Source organism: Marmota flaviventris, chromosome 1, assembly GCF_047511675.1.
Source record: "Marmota flaviventris isolate mMarFla1 chromosome 1, mMarFla1.hap1, whole genome shotgun sequence".
Taxonomy (NCBI): Eukaryota; Metazoa; Chordata; class Mammalia; order Rodentia; family Sciuridae; genus Marmota; species Marmota flaviventris.
This window is the reverse complement of record NC_092498.1, coordinates 209,583,737-209,600,413: the sequence shown is the minus strand read 5'-3', so window position 1 is coordinate 209,600,413 and position 16,677 is coordinate 209,583,737. Positions and strand designations below refer to the sequence as shown.

Genomic DNA, 16,677 nt, shown 5'->3' with positions numbered 1-16,677 from the left:
AGAAACAGATGGGGTGGGAGTCAGGCTTCCATAATAAAAATTTATTCTTACACAAATCTACAGCTTTTGAACAGTAAAAAGAGACACCCATCTGTTGCCTAGAAAGAGGACATGAAGCAGCACGTGGGAAGCAGGGCGGCTGGGTCTTCAAGGCGCGTGGTTACCGGCTCTGCTCGACTGCAAAGACAATGGGGGAGGCAGTGAGGGAGAGGTCCTCTGCCCCGGACCTGCATCCCCAAATGCTGGCCCTGCCCCAGCCACTTACTGTATGTGGAGATATCGATTTCTTCCGGAAGCTCAGCCACATTCACTTCAAACCGGTCCTGGACATCATTGAGAATTTTGGCATCATTTTCATCAGACACAAAAGTGATGGCCAGGCCTTTGGTACCAAAGCGACCTGCGCGGGCCACCTGCAGGGAGGCAGGAACAGGGTCAGGCCATAGACACGCACTCAGGGTTTGATGATGAGCAAAGCCAGGTGCCCACCCCACTGTCACCCTGGGAGGAGAACCTCTTACCCGGTGGAGGTAGGTGTCCGAGTCCTCGGGCATGTCATAGTTGAAGACGATGTTGACGCGCTCAATATCCATCCCTCGGCCAAAGAGATTGGTGGCCACCAAGATCCGCCGCTGGAAGTCCTTGAACTGCTGGTAGCGTGACAGACTGGGTGCAGGAGAAATAAGTGGAGGCTGTCAGACACGGGCTCCTGGGCGCTGCTCCCTCTGGCCACGGCAGGTGGCGTGCACTCACCGCTCCTCCTGGGCCATGCCCCGGTGAATGGCGATGGCTGGGAAGTTCTGCTCCACAAGGAGCTGGGCCAGGGCCATGCAGCGCTGCACGGATTTGACGAAGATCACCACCTGTAGGAGAGGCAGCGGTTAGGCCTGGCCGGGTACCCGCTCCTGAGGCCCAAAGCCCAGGACAGGCTGTGGGGGCATCACCTGGTTAAACTCCAGCACATCCAGGAGGTCAAAGAGCTTTCGGTTCTTCTCGCTGTCCTTGAGCTTGACATAGTACTGCTGCAGCCCATGCAGCGTGAGCTTGGTCTCGTCGTCCACAAACACCTCCATGGGCTGTGTGGGAAGGGAAGCAGGAAGGGGCGAGCGGGGCTCACTTCTGGGCGTCTCGCCTGCCCAGAACCTTCCAGGGAGTGGCTCCTTTGCAGCGATGCTTCCCAGAGGGCCTGCTGTACCCAACCTCAGAAACAATTCTCTACCAAAAGCTGGATGTGAGCTCTGGTCTGGCTCAGGCGTGGACCACACTCGACTCTCAGTGTGACAAAACAGGGGAAAGAAGGAGCCTCAGCCGGCCTCCCAGCATCCTTCCAGCCGTGAGGGCAGTGTGGGTGTCGTGGAGCGGCCCCAGGCCCCTGGGGAGGGCTGAAGCTGCTGCGCTGAGGTCTCAGCCACCACGGGCAGGCCGGGGCGTCACCCTACTCACATCCTGCATGAACTTCCTGCAGACTGGCCGGATCTCCTTGCTCAGGGTGGCACTGAACATCATGCACTGCTTCTCATGAGGCGTTAGGCGGAAGATCTCCTGCACATCCCGCCGCATGTCTGGGTGGGGAAGGCAAGAACCAGGGGGGCATGAGTATCTGCCAGACCACCAGCCCAGCCCAGTCAGTCCCAGCCCCTCCCACCTGTGTCAGGGAGCCACTGGCCCCATGACGAGGACAGAGGGAGTCAAGGGAGTGGCAGGAGGGAGAGTCCCAGGTGCCTGAGGGGCTGGACTCAGGGGAGAGTGAGCGCAGGCGCGGGAGGAACTGCAGTCGACTTACACGCTGCCAGAGCGGAGCAGCTGTGCCAATGCGCCTCGGGCCGCGCTTCGGGGAGGGGAGCCTGAGGCAGAGATAGCCGCTGGGGTGAGAGCCGTAGCTGCTCCCAGGACACAAGCCCTTCTCCCACGGGTCCTGCCACAGCTGACTAAGGGCAGGTGGCACTCAGGACTAACCCAACAGGTGGCAGAAGCCGCTCTGCTCCTCCAGGTGCATGTAGGCATGCTCATGTGCCCAGGAAGGGCTAGCAGCTCATTCGGGCACAGTGGTCCCATTGAGCTTGGCTCAGAAGCAGCACGTCCCACTCTGCCAGCACAGAACTTCCCCTAGAGCCATTTACCAGAGGCCTGTGTTCTGGCCATATCCATGTGACCCACTCTGGGACCCTTAGAAACTGCCACAACCCACTTAGAAACTGACTCTGGAGTCTGGGGCCCTGCAAGGGTGGGAGGTGTGGCGGGCGGCCCCAGGTAGCCCCACAGGCTTGGTAGGGACACTCACCCAGCTGCTCCAGCATCTTGTCACACTCGTCCAACACAAAGTGCTTCACGTTTTTTAAGTTGAGGCTCCTGTTCCGCACGAGGGCCAGGATCCTGCCTGGTGTCCCCACCACTACGTGGGGACAATTCTTCTTCAACACTTCTTCATCTTTCTTGATGGAGAGGCCCCCAAAGAACACAGACACCTACAGGCATGAAGAGAAAGTTGCTTCCACATATCTGGGGCTGTCCATACTCACACGCCATCCTTGGTCTGGAGCGCTCAGGCCCCAGCAGTCCCAAGAGTGCCCAACACCCCAGCCTTGGTGCCTCAGAACCCAGGGACAAAGACCTGAGAGCCCAGTGCCAGTGAAAGGCAGCCCCAGGCTGGGATGGGCACAGGCCCCTAGAGGCCATGCATAATTCATCAGGCTTTTAAAGGAGCATAAACCACCGCAAACCTCAAAGGCAGCTGCTGCAGCCAAGCTTGGTAAATGCTGGCTGGCCCAGGGCTGGGGCCAGCGAGGCTACAGAGACCATGGGGCACCCTGCTTGCTTGTCTGAGGCTCACCTTGACACTGGGCATGTATTTGGAGAAGCGCTCATACTCCTTGCTGATTTGGAAGGCCAACTCCCTCGTATGGCACATGACCAGGACTGTCACCTGGGGAATGAATATGTAAGAAATCCTTGAGGAAGGCAGCCTAAATCCTCCCTCTCCAAAGCTCATACCCACCATACCTAACTGGTCCCCACCTGACAGGGCACCAGCCACACCTCAGTGTCCTACACCTCAGGCCACTTGAAGGCCCAGTCCAAATGCCTTGCCTCCATCCACCTTCTCACAGCCCTTCACTGCAGCAAAACTTCTCACAGCCTAATCTTTTGACAATAGGACCCGTAACAAAGCCAGACGGAGAAGGGACTGGGTAAAGGTAGAACCTGCCCACCCAGGGTGACAGAGGCTCCAAGTTAACAGCATCCTGCCTCTGCTCGAGCTGCCCCTGCCTTCCCGCTCATGTCAAACACTGGTCACACCAGTCTTCCACCAAGACTCCATCCTTCAGGACTTGCCCCAAGACAAGGGTACAGGTCCCAACACACCGCACAAGGTTATAAAACCTGGCATGACTCTTGTTTGTTCTGTTTTGCTGCTGAGGATGGAACCCAGGGCCTCAACACATGCTGGCCAAATGTGCTGCAATTGAACTACACCCAGCACCCCCTGTATTATTCTTAAGATCAAAACACCAGAATTCACCCAAGTTATCCCCCAGATAATGGAACACAATGTTAATGACATGAGGTCGCCAGGCCTATCATCAGGAACAGCAGGAACAACCAGACAGGGCAATTCTACCTCCCAAAGCATAAGCTACGAGGGAAGCACACACTGAAACAGCAGCAATATCTCTGAGTGGTTTATGAATTGCAGGTACCTTCCAGTTCTGCCTTATTGGCTTTTTAAATTTTAACTACTTAATTTCAAAAAGCCTACAAAAAGAATGTGGGAGCATAATTTTACCAAGGGGACCTGGGGCTCTGCTGCCCCAGGCAGTCTGCACCTGGAAGCAGCACTCACCTGTCCATTAACAGGCTCGATCTGCTGCAGAGTAGCCAGCACGAAGACAGCCGTCTTGCCCATCCCAGACTTGGCCTGGCACAGGACGTCCATGCCCAGGATGGCCTGGGGGATACACTCATGCTGGACTGAGGAAGAAGGAGCATGTGAGTGACCAGAAAACAGGGCATTCCTTCTCTACAGATTCCTGGGAAGGTGACTAAGGGGACCCCAGATGGGGCAACCTCAGGTCAATCCTGGGCCAGACCACAGACATCTGCCTGTCTGGGGTATTCCCCCAGTTAGAGCAGACTGCCATGCTGCAGAATCTCCCAGGACAACTGCACAGCTGACCCACAGGGAAAGCAAACCCTCCCTCATCCAGGACACGCTAGAGGTTACGCTCCTCTGAGCAGGCAAAGCTGGTTTTGGGGAGATGAGCTGGGGCGGTGGGTGAACACCACCAGGGAGGCCTACCCTCGGATGGGTGTTCAAAACCACAGTCCACTATGGCCCTCAGGAGCTCTGGCTTCAGCAAAAAGTCTCGGAAGCCAGAGCTATGGATGGAGACGTAGGACCCCTTGACGTCTTTCTTAGGTGGAGCTGGAGTACTCTCTGGAGGAGCCTGGGGCTCTTCATCTTCTTCATAATCCAAGAGCTCGTTCTCCACATCCTGCTCTGCCATGGTACTGAGAACAGAAGAGAGAGGAAGGGCCAAAGGAAGTGACAAAGTGTAGGCAGGACAATCTACCCAGCAAGGGAGACCATGGCCTGGCAGCCATAAGCTGTTGACACAGACCCAAAAGAGGGCTTCATGGGAGGGCAAGCCCCATGAGGTGGCACAGAAAGTTAATGGAGCGCTGGGCATGGTGGTGCAGGCCTGTAATCCCAAGACTCAGGAGGCTGAGACAGGAGGATTGTAAGTTCAAGGCCAGCCTCAGCAACTTGGAAGAAACCCTAAGTATCTTTTTAAAAAAATTTTTTTAGTTGTCAACTTTATTTTTATGTGGTGCTGAGGATCGAACCCAGTGCCTCACAATGTAGGTGAGTGCTCTACCTCTGAGGGGCAACCCCGGCCCTGCCTCAAGCATCTTAACAAGAGCCTGTCTCAAAAAATAAAAAGCAAGCCACCGACAGAGCTGTAACTTCACCCTCAGATCCCTTTTTGCCTCAACACGTGCCACCAGCTCCACCTGTGCAATACCACCCAGCTTCAGCCCATGGTTCCCACTCCCACCACCCTCCTCCAAGCTACCAGGTCTCTCCTGATGTCCTCACATGCCCATCAACATCCTCCAGCTCCAAGGGCTCCCATGGCACCCAGTGAAATCCCAATTCTGCTCCACAGTCCTCACAACCCTCCGGGTCCAGCCCCTCCCTACCATATTGCACCCCACCCTTGCTCTGTTCAGCTGCGCAGACTCACAGAGCCCCTATGCCAAGCCTTCAAGGACTGGGGGAACATTCTGCACAAAAACATCATTCTCAACATTCAAGTCTCAGTTCTTGAGACTTGTTCAAGACCTGCTTGGATCAATGAGCCCAAAGGAATCCCCCTTCCCCCCTCGCTCAAGGACCCCAGACACCTGCAGGTGTAGCTGCCCAGATGCTGGAGAAAACTGAGGATGTGGGGTGGGGTTGTGGCTCACAGGTAGAGCGCTCGCCTGGCATGTGTAAGGCACTGGGTTTGAGCCTCAGCACCACATAAAATAAAGATGTTGTATCCACCTATAATTAAAAATAAATATTTAAAAAAAGAAAACTAAGGGTGTGAGGAAGCAAGAAGCGCCTGCCCAGCTCTGGTGTCTTCTGCTACCTGCGGCCCACCCAGGGGAATAACTGCTTTCATGAAAAGGCCTCCCACTAGGCGCTGGCCAATCAAAGAGCTGAGATGGTAAATGGAATTAATACAAAGTTCACTCATCTCCTTGCTTTATCTAGCAATAGACACTAAGTGCCAGGGACCCAACTGTGAATATGCTTTTGTTCCCTCCCTCCCCCACCCCCCACGGCAGCCTCCAAGGTGAGACAGTGCTTCTTCCTGGGCCAACACACTAAGGGTGCTAGGTGGACTTTATCCAGCCCTATGGTTTTAACCATTTCTATGCTGATGGCCCCTTCCCTAAACAACAGACCCAGTCACCAGGTGTCACTTTCACATCCTTGGGTGACACTAAAAGTTGAACTCAAAATGCCCAGAGCAAAATTCTCCATTTCCCCCCTGAAGACTTGCATCCCCATCTACAAAACAATTCCATTCTCTGAAGGAATCTTGTCTTCTTTCTCCCTCAACCTCCTTCTCTGATCAGCCAAGGAATCCCTCCACCACATCCATCCAGGGCCCCACCCGTGCTAGGTAGGTGCTACTTCTCACTCATGCTACTACACTTACCCCAAGCTGCCATGCTGTTTTTAAAATTAGAAAAGCTTTACAGAGATATTCATGTGTTACAGAACTCAAAAGTACACAATTCAGTGGATTTTAGCACAAAGACATGTGTCACCACTACCAGTCAAGTTTAGAATGCTTCATCAGCTCAAAAAAGCCTCTGTACCATCAGAGGCTTCAGCCACCATCCCCCATCCCAGAAAATCACTAATCTCTTATCTCTACAGAGTTGCCTGTTTTGGACACTTCACATTAAAAGGCTCATACAACATATGGCCTTGTGTCTGGCTTTCTTCACTAAGCATCAAGTTCTCGAAGTTCACCCACTTTATAGCATGGATCAGTGCTTCACTCCTTTTTATAGCCATATAGTATTCCCTCGTGTAGGCACATTAACACATCTTTGTTATCTGGGTGCCATCACTTCTTGGCTGGACTATGCCAAAGGCCTCCTCAGTGGCTCCCTGTTCCCATCCCCTTCTACCCAAAACGGTCAAAGGGAGTCTGTTAAAGCTAAGTTGGGCCTGGCATGTCACTATGCTGCTCAGAACCTGTCACAGGCTTCCACTGTGCTCAGATAACACTCAAGTCAGCACCACAGCCCCCTCTCCATGCTGACTCTCTCACCTACTCACCTCACCAGCCTTGCTGCATCTCAAACACACCTACCTCAGCACTTGCACTTGCTATCTCTGGCGCCTGGAATAGTAAAGAACTCCCGTGCCCGATACTTCTTTTGGACCCCCATTGCCCCAAAAGGGCAGTTCCTTACAGCCCCAACCTAAAAAGCACCCCCTCCAGTCAGTCCCGCCCTGTCTGGACTGGCACAGAGCAGATAAGCACTCAAAAGCAATGGCTGAATGAATGGAACAAGAATCAGGTCTTAAGGCAGAGTGTGCGAGTCTCTGAATCTGGAAGCAATCTGATACCAACCCTAAGAATTCTTACTGGCAAAGACAGGAGGGGTCCATTTTCCAAGCACCAGAGAAAAGACCAAGAGCCAAGAAAGAACAGGAGCCAAAAAAGATCAGTCCAAAAAGCACCAGATCTTTTGGGGTATGAAGAACAACTGGCTGGATGAAGTACAGGCAGCAGACAAAGCTGGAAGAGCTGGTCAGGCCCAGGGCACTTAAGCTTAATTTACTAAGCAATAGGGAATCGCTGATTAGGTTTCAGAGTTGAGTGAGTCAATCAGGATTTACCCAAGAGGAATTTACTCCACAGACGCAGAGGAGGCTGACACCAAGAGCCAGGAAAACCAGTCACCAAATGGAAGGGAATCAAAGCGGGAGGGGGGCTGGCTAAGTAAGCAAGAAGAGGAGACCGCGGGACACCAAACAGGTCAGAGACAGGCATCACCTGGGCAACCCACAGATGGAAAAGAACCAGAGTTACCTCCTCTGACTTCCAAATCTGGGTGGCCAAGAGACGGCGTGTTTAAAATACACAGACCAAGCCAAGTTGTTTGGGTTGATGTGGAGACATATTCGCAGCACAAATTTTTGCAGAAGGGGCGAGGGATGTAGCCCAGTGGTGGAGCGTTTTCCAAGCCAGCGCGAGGTCTTGGGTTCCAACTCCGGACCGAGAGAGGAAGGGGGGGAAAAAGGCAACTCCCAGAAGTGGCTGGCCAGAGTCCTATGCTCGAAACAAATCGGGTCATAAGGCAGGATTTGGTGTGGTCTAACAGCCCAGAAAGGCCGGCCGCGACAGCTGAGGTCCCAGGAGCAGCAGGGCTTGGAAGCTGACACCGGGGTAAATGACAACCCAGACGTGCCACGCGCACCCATCTGCCCTCCATTGTCCCCAGATAGGCTTTTCACCCCGGCGTTGATTCCCTACTGGGAACTTCTAATTTCAAAAGAAGATGATTTCTGCCCTAAGTGTCTGGAACTCGAGTCCCGCTGATGAAGGGGGCAAGAACAAGGTGCAGTGGGGGAGGGGGACGCCCTTCGGACCCGGAGAAACCAGTCCTGTCTGGTAGCTCTGGCTTCTCCCACCGCGGCCTCAAACTCCGGTGTAGCCCCCTCAGTCTCTCCCACAAAAGGCCCCAAGCCGCCCCGGGGTCTACTCTCTCGCCCAACTCGGGCCCAGCCCGCAGACAGACCGCCATGACACCCCCTCCCGGAAGCCGGCCCGCGCCCTGCGCGCCAACAGCCGGCCCGGTCCTGGCGCATGCGCCCCGGCGCCCAACGGCCACCACCTCGCGCTCCGGGAGCCCCAACCGCCCCGCCCCCCCCTCCTGCTCCCCTTCAACCCGCGGTATCTGCTCTCGCCCGTTTATCCACAGGTCCGACGTCCCCGCACCGCGGCCCCGCGCCCCCGGCGCCGCCGCCTACCTGGGTCTCCGTTCGCCTCCGCGTGCTACGAGGAGAGCCGCCTGACTCCGGTTACCCAGCACGCGCCGCGACACGAGCTGCGGCGCTTCCTGCCTCCTCAGTAAGACTGTGGTTCTGCTCACAGGACAGCTTGCTTTTCAGTCAAGAGAAGCGGAAGTGGTGATTGGATAATAAGGAAGGTGTCAGGAGGCTATTGGTGGAGAGGAGAAAAGAGGGCGTGCCTCAAGCCTCCGCTTCATTGGTCAATCTGAAAGTAGGCGCGCCAAAATGAGATCTACGCCGGGCGGCGCCCTGTCATGTGATCTGGGTTCACTCCTCCATGGGTGCCGCCATGTTTAGTACTGGCAACTGAAGGACAGATAATTAGCCCTTGACATGTGCCCCACCCTTTAGAATCGTGGCCTCCGTACTTGACGCTAAATCCTGTGCTCCCGGAGTTAGCATTGCTCGCCCGCGTGGGGGCCCTCCACCCTGGAGGCTCTGAAAGGACTCCAAGGAGGCCTGGAGGCTTCCAGTGACTATTCTTGTTTGTTCTTGAGTTTAACAGAACTAGAATCCTGCAATAGGTTTGTCTTTGGTGTCTGGCTTCTTTAGCTTTTTTTGTGTGTGCCAGGGATTGAACCCAGAGGCGCTTACACTGCCACATTCCCAGGCCTTTTTCTGTTTTTATTTAGAGTCAGGGATCGCCGACTTGCTGAAGCTGGCTTTGAACTCACAATCCTCCTACCTCAGCCTCCTCAGCCCCAGGGGAGGGCTGTGTTGTGGTGTGCGCCACCACGCCTGCCTGGCTTAGCTTCTTTTGCTTAGCAAAATGTCCATATGAGCGCAAATTGCTGGGCATACCAGCAGTTTGTTTTGTTTTCTCTCGTGGAGTAGTATTTATTGTGTGGCTATATTACAATAGAGCCAATATACTTTTTTCCAATCCTCTGTTAATGATCAATTGGTTGTTATTCATTTTGTTTATTTGAACAACACAAAGCCTTGCGCTGCCAGGCAAGCATACTGACATTGAGCTGCACCCTGAGCCCCTGTTTTCCCTGCTGAGACAGCGTTTTGTTGTTGCCCAGGATAGCCCTGCACCTCTGAGCTCAAGCCGTCCTTCTGCCTCAGCCTCCTCAGTATCTGGGAACATTAGGCGAGTTACCACCACATCTCATTTGGCCGGTGTTAATGAAGTTTGTACAAGTACCTTTGTGAACAGATTTTTCCCGAGTCAAATTCCTAGGAGTAGAAAGGTAGACCACATACCATTGTGTATGCAAGGTTTGGGTTTAGTAGATTTACCACCCCCCAATACTGGGGATTGAACTCAGCAATGGGGATTGAACCCGGGTTGATCTGCCACTAAACTACATCCCCATCCCTTTTTAAAAATTTTGAGACAGGGCTGGGGAAGCTGGAGCAGGAGGATCTCACATTCAAAGCCAATCTCAGCAATTTAGCAAGAGCCTGTCTCAAATAAAAAGGACTGGTAATGTGCCTCAGTGTTTAAATGCCCTGGGTTCAATTCCCTGTTCACCTTCCACCACCACCAATACTGCATTAACACATTGTCTTTTCCTTTTGTTTTGTTTTTTATGTTACTGGGGATAGAACCCAGGGAAGCTTTATGACTGAGCTACATTCTCCAGTCCTATTTTAAATTTTTGAAACAGGGTCTTGCTAAATTGCTCACACTGGCGCCTGCAGCTTGCCATCTTCCTGAGTAGCTAGGATTTCTGGCATATGCCACCATGTCCAGCACACATGGTGCATTTTGAATTTTATGCCCTAAGCCAGTTTCTCACTTCACCCCTAGTCCTGGGCTTAGGTGCTAGCCCTTATCCTGAGAAATCTAAACCTATCAACAGATTCCATCAAACGTTTAATCACCATGTGGAGCAAGTGAGGGGATGGAATTAGCATATTTTTTTGCCAGATACATGGCCTGAAACCTAGAGAGGATTAATCCCAGGCCCAATGTCACACAGTTGGCAGAGATCCAAGCCAGGCTGTGTCCCTTTCTTAGGCTGTACCCTCTGAAGGTGGAGACAGAGGCTGAGGCCAAGTAATTTGGCTGACGATTTTTGGTTTGGTTTGGTTTGGTTTTGGTGTGCTAGGGGGGTCAAACCCAGTGCCTCATGCAGGCTAGGCAAGCACTCTACCACTGAGCCACATCCCCAAGGCCAAGTAACTTGGAAGCCTGGGGAAAATCAGTTCCCAGAGAGAGATGCCCCAGAGAAAGAGGTGGGAGGTGCACTTGGAGTAATTAGATCATCTGAAATGAGATTATAGAGGCTGAAGCTAGTTTAGTCCTGTTGAGAAGTCTAGGGAAACAGTGGCTCACCATCCATGCAGCCTGTGAGAAGGTTCTACAAAAAAAAAAAAAAAAAACTTACAGGAAAGATCAGAGCCTCCTAAAATACACCCACCACCCAAGATTAGCAAATGTTAACATTTGTCATATTGGCTCGATCCACTTCAGAATGTTTTAAGATAGAAAAGACTTAAAACACACCCACCCAGAGAGCTAAAAAGAAAGACTGACAGTATTGATGGCTGGAGAGCCTACGGTGCTGGCAGAACCCTCACCCACTGCTGGAGGCTGGTGAACCAGCAAAACCACTTTGGAAAATTTCTGGGCAGCCTTCATGTTAGCCAAGAGGCCCCAAAGTGGCTGAGCATTGTTTTTTGAGGGTTTTGTTTTCTGTGGTGCCAGGGATAGAACCCAGTGCCTTGTACATGCTAGGCAAGAGCTCTGCTACGGAGCTGTACCTGCAGCCCCGGTTGGGCAGTTCCTAATAAGGATCACCAGGCATCTTAACCTCAGCACCCTTGACTTTTCTTTCAGCTTGGTGTGGGGACTGTCTTGTGTACTGTAGGATGTTGATCAACCTTGCTGGCCTCCGTATACCTGTGTTCCCTTCTAGTCATGATAACCAAAGATGTACCCAGACACTGTTCACAGCTCCCTCTAGAGGAAGGGGCAAAATCCTTCGCACCCTGGGACCCACCCTGCTCCCCTTCGTTAAACAGACCTGTGTCATGGCCAAGCAGTCTTCCTAGGTGAGGACCTAACAATCAATGAAATGCTTTTGTTCACAAAAGACATGAGCAAGGATCATACTTTTATTCCTAATAACCCCAAGCTAGAAATGACTCAAATGTCCACATAAAAAGTGAATGGAGAAGCAGGGCCCGTGGTGCACACCTTCAGTCCCAGCTACTTGGGAGGCTGAGACAGGAGGATCACAGGTTTGAAGCCAATCTCAGCAACTTAGAGAGTCCCTGTCTTAAAATAAAAAACATAAAGGATTGGGGATGTATCTGAGTGCCCCTGGGCTCAATCCACAGTACCCCAAACAACTAAATAAATAAATTAAAAAGCCCAAATGCATTGCATCTGTGCTGAGCATATACAGAATTTTTTCTTGTTATGATTCCCTAAACAATACAGTATAACAACTATTTACAGAGCATTTACATTGCTTCGGGTATTATAAGTCATCTGGAGACCATTGAAAGTATATGGGAAGAGCAGGGCACTCAGGCCCACACCCATAATCCCAGTGACTCAGGAGGCTGATCGTAGAGGATCCTAAGTTTAATGCCTGCATGAGGAAATCAGCCAGACCCTGTCTCAAAACTGAAAACAAAAAGGGGCAAGGATATAGCTTAGTGGTAGAGCACCCCTGGGTTCAATCCCCAGAACTGGGGGGGGGGGCGGAGTCCATGGGAGGATGTACATGGGTTCTATGCAAATGTGGCACCCTTTCCTAAAAGGGAGTTGAACTTGAACGGCCACGTGACTTGGTATTGGGAGGATCCTGAAACCAATCACCCTTGAAATTTAAATTGCTAGAAAATTAAAAAAAGATCTAAGTAATGATACACACAACATTATGGATGAATCTCAAAGCCAACACATTCTCTATAAATATAATCAAAATCACTGGATCATACACTTTTAGTTTTATTTACTTATCTAAATTTTTGTGGTATTGAGGGTTGAACTCAAGGATGCTTTCCTACATCCTACATCCTCGGCCCTTTTTTTTTTTTTTTTATTATTATTCTTTGAGACAGACAGTTTCACCAGTTTGCCTGGGCTGGCCTCAAATTTGGAATCCTCCTGACTCACCTCTCGAGTCCCTGGGATAACAGGTGTGTGCCACTGCACCTGGCTCATGTTTTAACTTTTATTATTATTATTTTAATTTTGAGAGAGAGTCTTGCTAAATTTTCCAGACTGGCCTCAAATTTGTAATCCTCCCTCAGCCTGCAAGTTGCTGGGATTACAGGCACGCACCACCACACCCAGCAAGTCAAACACCTTTAAAACGTGAATTTTATGGTCTGTGAATTTAATCTCAATAAAGATAAATAAATAAATTTAAAACATGTTGAGCAAAAAAAGCCAGTCACAAAAAAAGCACATGTGGATGATTCCAGGAAATACAAAGTTCAAGGAAAACTCAATCGATGGTAATAGAAATTATAGGAGGAATTTGCCTAGGCAGAGACACAAACTAAACTCCTCGTGGCAGACTGGACCAAGTGGTGACCATCCGGGTATAGACGTATACGAAAATTAGCTGGGGCTGTAGCTCAGTGATAGAGCACTTGCCTAGCATGTACCAGGCCCTGGATTCCATCCCAGCTGCAGAAAAAAAAAAAAAAAATCATAGTGCCACACCCCCCACCCAAAGATCTGTTTATTTTACCATAGCTAAAATGTCCTTCAATCAAAATAATTAATAGTTTAAAACAAAAGAAATAACACATTATAAAGTCAAAGTACCCTGCTTCACCACCTGCCCTGCTACAGTAACAATACCCTAAATAAAAAATAATGCTACTGAATAATCATGGCCCTGTGTTCCGGAAGACTTAATTCATTCAAGCCTCCAGCCATCCTATGACTAGGGGCTGCTATTATCATCCTTTTTTAACAGATGAACAAACTGAAATACAGAACAGTAACCTGCCTGAGCTGTCCATATTAGTGTGAGTTCCATAAGGCTCTCCTACCTTTATACGTTATTTCTCTGTTTTATTAATCAATAGAAAATCATATTACACTGTACTTTTTAAAAAAAATTTATTGCTGGGGATTGAACCCAGGGAAGTATTCGACCACTGAGGTACATCCCCAGCCCTTTTTATTTTTGAGACAGGGTCTTACTAGGTTGCCCAGGCTGGCCTCCAATTTATAATCCTCCTGCCTCAGCCTCCTAAGTAGCTGGGATGTATGGGCGTGGGCCACCACAATGGTATCCTGGGAAATGTTTTTTTTTTTTTTTTGAGATAGATTCATTGGTACATTTAGTTCTGCTCTCAGCTTAATCCACTCCCCTTTCTTTCTCTGGCTCCTGCTGGTCCACACTTGGTTTGCAAAGAACTTTATCTTTGGGAAATACAGCCTCATTCTGTTTCTCCCTGATAAGAATGTATCACTGGTTCTCACTGTCCTCAGGGTCAAATTGAAACTCCCACCACACCATGGGCAGTGTCTGGAACTTGCCGCATCCACACTGAAATTTATCAGCACTAAAAATTCCAGCTCAGCTGTATGATGTCTGGGTTGTATCCCCATTTATTCATTCAGCAGCTACTTTATTTATTATTTTACAGTGCTGGGGCTTGAACCCAGGGCCTTATGCATGCTATGCAAGCTGGCTGTCAGTGAGCTACACCTCAAGCCCTCAGCAACTGTTTATTGGGCATCCAGTATGTGTCAGACCCTGTTTTAGGAGGCAGGAACCCAGCAGAGAACAAGACAAATGTTCGCCCTTAGATTATTGACATCTTTTTGGGGGAGATATATAAGGAATGGTAAAGAAAATTTATTAAAATTCACATGAAAGAAAAATCAAGCCAAGTGAGGGTTGAAATTTGGAAAGGATGGGATGGGATTTATTATAGATGGGGGAGCAATCAGAGAAACCTTCTCTAAGGAGGCGACATTTGCACAAAGATGGAAATAAGCCGTGTACAGTGGTGCATGCCTGTCATGCCAGTGATCCTGGAGACTGAGGTAGGAGGACTGCTACATTCGAGGTCAGCCTTGCAACTTAGACTGTATCACAGAAAAAAAAAAAGAAAGAAAAAAGAAACTGGATCTCAATAAGTTGCCAAGGCTAACCTTGAACTTGCAATCCTCCTGCCTCAGCCTCCTGAATCCAAGCCTGGCACTGTCTCAAAATTAAAGTTAATAAATAAAAAGGGATGTAGCTTAATGGTAGAGGACCCCTGGCAGGGGACAGGCTCTGCACCTTTGAGGCATGTGCCACCAGAGTGGAATGATCATGGAGTTGGTGGGAGATGAGGATGGAGGACAGCCATCCCCAGAGTGTGCCTGGTTTTCCTGACTCTTCTCTGGGCCTTTGCCCCTCTTTAACCACCTGGCGATTTTCTAATTCATCCTTTGGAATTCAACTTCAGTGCCAGCCCTTCTGTGAAGCCCATGCTGGCTGCTCCCCCCATGGGGTGGCTGACAAAAACACCATGCAGGACAGGTAAGGGGTGAGAAGTTTTTTTGTAAGACTGATGGGAAGCCAGGAGCAGGTTTTCCAGCAGGGACAGGTGGGAAATGGTGTCTTTTAGGGATTCCAGGGCCCCAGAGTGGATTGATGAGTAGCCAGAAAAGTTACGGGGACGTGCTGCTAGCTCAGATATTACAGTTAGTCCTTTGTCTGCCTTTTAGATCCCCATTGCAACTCTGTTTCCAGTGCCACCAAAGTCCCCAGCGGGCATTGATAAATGTTCACTGAGTAAATGAATGCGGGAAGGTTGAAGAGAACATTTGGCTGATTTCCCCGGCTGCATCCAGGGAAGCAGCCTGGGACCTGGCAGGCGGGCGAGGGTTCGTCCCTGGGCAAGATGCTTTCTGCCAATCATCCTTGGCCTCCCTGGAAACCTCTCTACCTTGGGCTCCCCTTCTGTTAAATGGGTGGGAGAAAACTAGATGGAGATGCTATGTCCATCAGTGCAAGGACCATAAATATCCTGTGTTTTTTTTTTGTGTGTGTGTGTGTTTGTTTTTTTTTTTTGTTTTGGGCAGTACTGGACATTGAACCCAGGAGTACTTTACCACTGGGCTATATCCTCCACTCTTTTCTATGTTTTGTTTTGAGACAGGATCTCATTAAGTTGCTTAGAGCCTTGCTAAATTGCTAAGGCTGGCCTTGAACGTGTGGTCTTCTTGCCTCAGCCTCAGGAGTTCTGGGATTACAGGTATGCCTGGCAAATATCCTATCTTGATTATTAGAGTAAGAGGCTTCCCAGGGTTTTTGTTTTTATCTGCAAATAACTAGGAGCAAAATAACTAGCTTGAAGAGTTATTGAATTCATTCAACAAACATCTGAGGAACAGCTAGGAAGCCAATTGGCTGGAGGGAATGAAGAGGAGAGATGGGAGGAAGTAAGGGCATATTGTGCAGGGTCTTGTAGGCTGCGTTTTGTTGTGTTTCTGGTGAGTTGGGCGCCAGGTTCTATGCAGAAGAGAGATATACCCCAACTCAGGTGTCCACGGGATCCCTTGGGAGAACAGACTGTGGGGGATGAGGACGAGGCCTTGAGAAGAGGGAGAAGGCACCAGATGAGTGGTGTGGGGGCTGGACCTGGAGAGGGTGGCCGAAGGGTGGAAGTGAGCGGATTCTCTATCAACACGCTTCTGCTCCTCCTTTCTCTGTTAAAATCCTCCAAAGAGTTGCCCAGAAGCAAACAAGAGAAAGCACCGCAGCCTGATCTCTGGGACGACAGACACCCGTAGAGCTGCGCCGCTGGTAACCAAGATACCCACAACCCTGCGTTCTGGCCGGTCCCGGGAGGGCACCGAAGTGCGAGCACCGCCTCCAGGGAGCGCAACCCGCCAGGAGCCCCGGGCACCAAGGTTTGGCTTCTTCACGGGATTCCTGAGGGGGAGAGGGGGCCGGCGGCGGCCACAAACCAAGTTGCATTCCCCGGGGGACTCCAGCACCTTGGAGAAATTCTGCAGAAACCTCCACATTTCGCTCGGGTACTAATCTGCATTTACGGAAAAAGAGCCCGGTCCCCACTTCACAGCGGGGGGGGGGGGGGAGGAAACTGAAGCTCAGAAGCTCCCGAGGTCCACAGTGGCAGCCAGTCCGAGGCTGTGTTGCGATTCG

At 50.7% G+C, this 16,677-nt stretch overlaps 1 protein-coding gene across 2 annotated transcripts; it reads right to left on the bottom strand.

The window, feature by feature from the left end:
• Nucleotides 1-20: 20 nt before the first annotated feature.
• Nucleotides 21-8,663, bottom strand: Ddx39a (DExD-box helicase 39A). Of its 2 annotated transcripts, XM_027955154.3 has the most exons (12): nt 8,546-8,663; nt 7,605-7,844; nt 4,298-4,509; nt 3,842-3,969; nt 2,831-2,923; nt 2,282-2,465; nt 1,444-1,562; nt 945-1,076; nt 754-863; nt 522-666; nt 266-413; nt 21-177 (listed from the first exon to the last, which is right to left on the bottom strand). In XM_027955154.3, the coding sequence occupies exons 3-12, from the start codon at nt 4,503-4,505 to the stop codon at nt 161-163; spliced, it is 1,284 nt and encodes a 427-aa protein (XP_027810955.1). In that variant the 5' UTR covers nt 4,506-4,509; nt 7,605-7,844; nt 8,546-8,663; the 3' UTR covers nt 21-160. The 2 variants fall into 2 exon arrangements, with proteins under 2 accessions (XP_027810955.1, XP_027810954.1); XM_027955153.3 differs by lacking the exon at nt 7,605-7,844.
• Between the last annotated feature and the right edge of the window lie 8,014 nt (nt 8,664-16,677).